The following is a 7,784-nucleotide window of genomic DNA, read 5'->3' on the forward strand; positions in this document are numbered from 1 at the left end:
TTTATTTGTTTTCACTAAAACATTAAATATTAAAATATTAATAAAATATGCTTGAATAAATTACATTTTTACTGCTTTATGTAAGATTCATGTTTTTTGTTATGATTCTAGTTGCAATTTGTGGTAGATGACGTGAGCACCATTATCAAGGAAGCGATTGAAGTGTCAATAGGTGGCAATACTTATCAGCATAATAAAGTCAATCAATGGACTTCGAATGTGGTAGAAGCTTGCTTGGGCAATCTTACAAAATTACAGAAGGCCTATAAATATATCGGTTTGTAAGACTAAATTTTCACCTCAAGAAAAAGACTTTATATTAACATTGACCTTTACACATGTTTTGAAATATTTTTCTTTACATCTCTTTGATATTGAAGTATATAATTGCAGTGACTTGCACAATCATGCAGAAAAATGGAGCTGGACTTCATACCGCAAGTTCATGTTACTGGGATAATGCTACTGATGGCAGTTGCACAGTGCGCTGGGAAAATAAAACCATGTATTGTATTGTATCTGTTTTTGGATTGGCTCTATAAATTTATCTGTCTGCTTAACAAATTTTGCGTTTGAAAAGAATTCAATATTTTGGCAATTATGAGGTATTTAGTAAATGCCATACTTTCGAAAATAAAATGTTTTGTTCTTGTTCGATAAAACTTAATATTTTTGCAGAAATTAGGGAAATAGCAGAGTATGACTGCTTAAAAGTTACACAACGCAATGATTAATATATGTAATGTACTAAAATTGGACATGTATACACAAAATAGATTGTGCTGAGATATATTTAACTTTCTTATATTTACTTTAACGAAGAATGATATTTTTTATCTACAATTGTAACTTCTATAAAAGAATAAATGCAAGATTTATAATTCTTATATTATTGCACAATATAATTGTGCATGTTAGATGAGAAACAAGGTATATTTAGATTCGACAAATAACCCAAAATATATACAAAATGTTTCAAGGGATTTGTATTATAAACTTGTAAAAAATACTTTTTTTTTATGTTATTCTGTCATTTATTTTGACTATTTAAATGATTATTAAAAAACGAATTTGAACAAGTTTACATATGTACAATTTCTTAATTTATTGAATAATAATGAAGTAAATTTTTACTTTATTATATTTATTCAATTATATGTAATAAACATTTTGTATAATATTAGACTATTTGCCTTTGTGTAAATATAAATAAGTAATTAGAATTAACGAATTATTAAATTAGATATTATTTGCATTGATTATGTCGTCAAAATGGCGATAATATAGAAGTATTGATTTTGCTGTCAAAATAAATAAAAATAAATTATTTAAGAACGTTTTTTTTTACATATAGAGAACAATTGAACATTAAGTTCATCACAGTTTACAATTCTGTGGTCTGAGGTAGACTTTCATCATCGTCGCTTAGAATAATGTTATCATTTAAAAGAATTAAGTTGTAATTTAATTTACTTCCAAATTCATCATCAATGTACATATCTTCGGTCGTATATTGGTTGCCTTGTATGTTCTGTAATAAGGATCGAATAAACAATTTTATTAGTATACAAACATTTACTTGTTTACAAAAGTTGAAAGTAGAATTTATAACAAATTTCAAATTATAATTTCAATTTAGTTACAATCATTATGATTTGTGTATAAAATTTAAAATTGTCTACTTACTTTTTTATTTAAAACAGTTCTTGGGGAGGCATATGTTACCAAATTATTCAGTTTTGCGGGTAGAGAACGCCTTCTTGGTAAATCTTTCATTATAACACTACTCATAGGACGTATGTTAACATATTCTCTTTCATCTAATCTAATTTTTTGCGGAGTTGAGGTATTCCTGCTTGTAAATGTTATCTTATTTTGATCAGTCTTTTTCGTGGATTGTTGATTCTGTGATGTTTCAGATTCAATTGACGTTTTTGTAGTCGTAGAACTGAGCGTTTGGCTATCTAGGAAAGCTTGATTGAAGATTTGTTCGTGTTCTCCAGCAGTTTTGTTAATAGTTTTTATATCTTTAACTTCATCCATTGAAAGATCTAGAAAACTCCCGTTGCTAGATGTCGATTTTTCGATAACTTTGATCTCGTGGTTGTCATTATATCTTGTTCCATACAAGTTTTCAAATACAGTTTTGCATTTTTGTATATAACTTAAGTCTACTTTAGAAGGTGTTGTTGAACTTATTATTTCCGTGGCACGATCGAGGGCATCCTTTAAGTTTTGTATGGATTGATTTGAAGTGATTGAAATGTTTGCGGAAATGCTATCACTCATGGTTTTTAATGACTTTTTGTTATTTTCAGTACAATTACCTTTGATCATAATAAATAACTTATTTAGAAATGGAAAATTATATAAAAGTACATAAATAAAATTAATTTTATATTAATATTTAATATCACAAATTTTGAAAAATGAATCAATCTTGATTTACCTTTCTCAATTCCAATTATATATGTAGTATCAGCATTTTTTACATGTGGTGTGGAATATTGTACTTTATCATCATCAGTGATAGAAGTGTTGCAACAAATTGTTTGTTGCGATAGTAAGGAATCCTGAAAGTATAAAATAATAAAATATACTTAAGAGTTTTGAAATAGTATATAACTAATATAATATTAAAAATAATATTATGTACATACTTCACTGTGTTCTTTACTGTTGCGTCCCATTCGTGATAAGCAAATTTCTTTTTCTTTTCTCCATAATGTTGACTCATAAAAGCTTTTAGCATCAGAATGCAAAACTTGAGGCTGCATTATTGCATGTTTAATACTGGAAGGCATGCCCGTGTATGGTGCCTGTGGGAGGAAAATAATTTATATGAGTAAACTAATAAATATTACTGTGTATATGTTTATATTCTGCGTATACATATTCACTCAAATTTCATATTTGTACATTACAGTTAATATAAAAATGTACTGTATATTTTAGACAAATATTGATTTATGTATGCATCACTAATAAAATTTTAATCGAAATAAAGTACCTTTCGCCGTGGTGTGCATAATTTTGAAATAGCTCCACCATATTCACTAGAAGACTTATTGCATTTAGGTTCTATAGCGGTTGTATGATTAGCTGGTTTACATGGTACATAGTCAAGACTTTTTTCTTGTGACAATAATGAGCTTGTAGCTTTCGGATCTATACAAAATTATAAGAGTAACTAAAAGCTACAAGATTTTGAAGTATAGAGAATAAAAAGGAATCTAAATTATATTCATTTGATACATTCTTCTCGATTGTCTCAATACGATTATCGACATTTTGACATTTTTATTTCAATCTAATTAATATATAACGTTGCATAAGCATTAAGTTAATTAAATTTGTAAAATAACTGTTTGCAACAGAGATATAATGTAACTATAAATGTAAAAATGTTAAACATAAAAATGTTAGTAAATATAAATATATTCAAAATTTATATATTAATTTCACTTACATGAGGTTGAATAAGAAAAAGTGGAGTCGCTTCCGAAGAAAAAGTCTTCCCTTCTACTGGCTATCAGTTTTTTTAATCGTTTTATATTAGCACGTGCATCATTCTTTTCATCTAAATCTTGTACTATATTTGAAATTTCTGCACAACGAGTGCAAGGAGTGGTAGTCTCTACCTTAATTATGGGACTCACGACACTATCATTGATTACAGTCATTTTCTTCATATTTTTAGAATCTAAGTCTCCATTGCATTGCTCTTTCTTAGATTTGAGAAGTTGACTGGACATAGATTTTTTTTCTCCCATAGGCTGACATGATTGTCCAGTGAATGGTTTTATGGTCAACATCTTATTTTGCGTGAGAGACATAGAAGAAGTCTTTTGATATAGTGTATCATTATATAAAAGATCATTATTATTTCTGTTTTCATTTATAAACGTGTCATTCTTCTCTTCTTCATATATCATCTTAAAAAAAAAATATAAGTAAAATTGTAACGACGCATCCTAGTGAACAAAGAATTACTGTACGAAAAACCAATAATCGACAAAAGCTATGCAAATTCTAAAAATTATATTGCTAAATAATTATATATTATATCTATTGCAAATTTACCAGCAGCCTATGAAGTTTTTTTCCTATTCTGTCCATATCTAACATTATCATTGTCTCATCAGGATGCAATCCAGCCTCTAGTAAGCTACGGAGGATCGATGGGACATTCTGTAAATTTATAACAATATCTCGTTTTCGCACCATGTGCTGCCGTTCTACATTTGATTGATCATATCCGCTCCACGGTACATTTCCTATGGAATGTTATATAATAATCATTATTAAATTACTATCAATTATTTAGTTCCTTTTGATGCGATTTTAATATTTTATTTAAAAAACTTTATAATTATTTTTTTTATTAAAAGATAAGAAATTATATTAATATACTATATGTATAAAAGTATATATACTATTAGTGTAATGTACTTGCCTGTACACATTTCCCAAAGTAATAGCATCAAGCAGTAAACATCAATTTTTTTATTGGGTTGTAGTCTGTAGCATATCGCCGGTGCTTGCCACTTAAAATTCTCTAGTCGTAAATATTTTTCGAAATCACGTTCTACATAAGTCTAAAAACAAAAGAAATAATAGCAGGTATGTTATTATAAGAAAAAAACAATATTAAAAATGTATTTTAATATTTCATATTGAGTTATACATCTTATGAATATTCTTTATGTATTACCAATATTAAATAAGGAATAAATCTAATTAAAAAATTGCGACATAAATTTGCAAGACTTTTGGGATAAGATAAAAAAACTGTGATTAATAATATTTAGATTTTTATATTCAAACTTTATAATGCAATTAGTTATATAAATATAGTAGTTCTAAATTTTTTCTTTTGATTCTTATTTGTCTTCGCGATAAGGTTTTTTCGACGTGATTCTATGTTAAGTATAGTCCTTATTGCTGAAAATAATCTATCATATTTAATTGCGATTATAAGTTCCGCGTTCCAGACAGCGCATGCGATTAGCATCGACACGGTACAGCGAATTTATTCAGAAACGAACATTTTGTCGAAAACAATGCCAGTCGTTTCCGTTGGTGAAACGCTCATGGGTGTGTCACGGAATCGCGGATATGACGTGATCCGTTTCATTACAGTCTATTCTGTCTGTGAACTTTTTAAATCTGCTAACACATGATTTTAAACACGTAAAAGTGTATTCGTCGCGTGCTTAAGTTGATAGATGTGAATAAAAAAATATGCATATCTATTGTTTCATTAAGGAATAATAAAGTTACTTAGGTAACTAGTAGTTAACATCATTTAAATTATACATATAACGCAGAAGTAAAGAAATACATAGATGTATATATGACAATTTATTACATATATTTGTAGCAAAATATCTTATAAATTTATATAAATTCTATACTTTAGCAAATTATTTAGATCGTTCATAAAAAGATACGTGTACAGATTCGTACTTAATTAAAATAATTAACATTTAATATGATTTACGTTTACATGAAATATTTCAAAAGTATATACTAATATTTTGAGAATGCAGTAAGGCATAAAAAAGCTTAAATTTCACATACTTTTTCCATTTCTCTAGCCAGTTCCCATCCACCAAGTTTGATAGTCGTATCGGTTGCAAAATAAACGCAGTGTGAGCTAATCGCTGTGTGTATGTATCCTCGCATATGACAATATTTTAATGCGTCCGCCAATTTTATACCGATTTGCATAATTCCTGGTACGTTTATTCTTTCGCCTTGCTCGTGCATATAATTGTACAATGAGCAGTCGATGGATTCGAAGATTGAGACGAGACCATGCTCGCTTGTATATGTTGTAGCCATCAGCAGTAATATATTAGGATGCCGAATTTCACTACAATAATTTCAAAATTATCATGTTATATAAGACACACAGGATGTCCTGATTATACTATTTTTTAAATAAAAATAGCTTCAGTCATTACAAATAAATACAATAATAAAAATAGCTTCAGATATATTTATCTTAATATGAATCTTAATATATATAACATTTATAATAAATTGAAGAATTACATATAACAATAACAATTTTCGAAGAAAGATATATCTAAAAAATCTAAGAGTATAAAAATTAGAAATATAAAGAGCATCACAAAATATACAGGAATGTAATCAGAAAAAATTTTATTATAAAACTAAAATGAAAAAACTAAAATGAAAAAATAAAAGATAGGGAAAGGAAATATTAATCATAAAAAATATTAATTAGTAATATATATATATATATATCCACAAACTTGAATTATATAAATGGTGTTTTTACTACAGAAATAAGATAAATATTAGAAAATTGCGACGAGATATTTCTTTCTAATTACGATCTCCAAAATTAAGAAACGAATCTTGAATGATAAGCTGGCTGACTCTTTGTACATTTTCCCTTTATTATTTTAAAAACGAGTAATTTTTATGTATCCACTTTTTAAATATGTGATAGAATGACTCTTACTTAAGGATTTCCACGTCTGCTTTTATAGCATCCCGACATGTTGATAAAACATGCCTCTTCAGCGTCACTTTCGTATTGTTCCATTCTGCAGAAACCAACTCGAGACATTTGTTCTCCGTGCCTGCAATACACCCAATCTCGAATATTTCAGCAGCACGTATGTGTGGCACACCTGGGATAAAGTGTCCGTGTATTTGCAGCTTTCGATTGTCTTTTAGAGCGGACTGCTCAGCGTTTTGCTCCTTGGATAAATAGACAACCCAGTCCGGATCGGTAATCTCTCCGTTAGATGTTTGACAATGATTCGCAAACTGTTGTAATAAATTTCGACAATATTCACTGCAAGAAAACTTAGGATTAGTCTACTAATCTTATCGGATGCAAGTAGATTTAGCTGAAAGCTATATCACTAAAGAAAAAATGCTACTTGTGTATGAATTATCTGTTTGTTTTTTTTCACATGGAAAGACAAGAAAGAAAAATAAGATTGTTCCATTTTCCAATAAACTGTGTGATAAATCTACTGGATAAACAAAAGAGTAAAAGAGTAAGAGTATAAGAGAGTATAAGAGAGCAAGACAGTGAGTTGAAATTTACCGAAAGGTGGAACAACTCTAAATTGTGTAAAAGTTCAGCTAAAAAGAACAAGTTCATAAAATAAAATTATATATATGTCACTTTAAAATTTATTCGCTTGCGGAGATAACTTTTACACGATTTAGCAAAAATTACCGAGTTATACTGAAGGCATTGTTCATAATTACTTTGCACGAATTACAATACGACAGGAACGAAGCAATATTTTATTAAAAAGAAAAGAGTAGATATGCACCAGACACGATTATTTGCATAACTGAGGAAACGAAATGCCCGTGGCAACCATCATAGTACAAGCGGAGGTATCGTGTCAAGTATATTATGCAAATGTGCGTATAATCGACTTTATAATTTTCAGATATATACATTAAACGTTACGTTGCGAATATAGGTTGCTATGCAATTAAGTATATATTAGTGAATTTATTCGTTTTTATACAAATCATTTTTTAATTTTGTAAGTATATAAGTATATAAACTCTGATGGAAAATAAAATAAACTAATAGCGTATTTCACTGGCAGAGCTGGTGCGCACTCAGTGCACTTTAAAGCTGTTGTACACAAATCGACGTAAAATGTTTAATAAAAATATAGAAAAAATTAAACCACGAAATCCTTAATATATTTTATTGTGATATTTGATAAAATATACATTGGGTATTTTATTAACTGATCTCTCACTTTTACAGT

The 7,784-nt window shown here is 28.3% G+C and overlaps 2 protein-coding genes across 4 annotated transcripts in view; one reads left to right on the forward strand and one right to left on the reverse strand.

The window, feature by feature from the left end:
* Nucleotides 1–111: 111 nt before the first annotated feature.
* Nucleotides 112–854, forward strand: Dlc90F (dynein light chain 90F; the record flags this gene model as incomplete). The annotated part of the gene is made up of 2 exons (XM_018512849.1): nt 112–277; nt 394–854. Coding segments are annotated over 2 exons (315 nt in total), but the record flags the coding sequence as incomplete, so codon positions are not given.
* A 344-nt stretch (nt 855–1,198) lies between these two features.
* The window catches only part of LOC108764590 (uncharacterized), a 17,865-nt gene continuing 11,279 nt past the window's right edge, over nt 1,199–7,784 (reverse strand). For all 3 annotated transcript variants that reach the window (XM_018512893.1, XM_018512894.1, XM_018512895.1), the window contains exons 3-12: nt 6,497–6,835; nt 5,584–5,878; nt 4,457–4,598; nt 4,084–4,277; nt 3,470–3,935; nt 3,011–3,168; nt 2,661–2,819; nt 2,450–2,573; nt 1,687–2,327; nt 1,199–1,531 (exon numbers count right to left, since the gene is read on the reverse strand). In XM_018512893.1, coding sequence (XP_018368395.1) covers nt 1,385–1,531; nt 1,687–2,327; nt 2,450–2,573; nt 2,661–2,819; nt 3,011–3,168; nt 3,470–3,935; nt 4,084–4,277; nt 4,457–4,598; nt 5,584–5,878; nt 6,497–6,835 — 2,665 coding nt within the window. In that variant the 3' untranslated portion in view covers nt 1,199–1,384. The remainder of the gene's footprint in view (nt 1,532–1,686; nt 2,328–2,449; nt 2,574–2,660; nt 2,820–3,010; nt 3,169–3,469; nt 3,936–4,083; nt 4,278–4,456; nt 4,599–5,583; nt 5,879–6,496; nt 6,836–7,784) is intronic.

This window comes from Trachymyrmex cornetzi, unplaced genomic scaffold (assembly GCF_001594075.2).
Source record: "Trachymyrmex cornetzi isolate Tcor2-1 unplaced genomic scaffold, Tcor1.1 scaffold44, whole genome shotgun sequence".
NCBI lineage: Eukaryota > Metazoa > Arthropoda > Insecta > Hymenoptera > Formicidae > Trachymyrmex > Trachymyrmex cornetzi.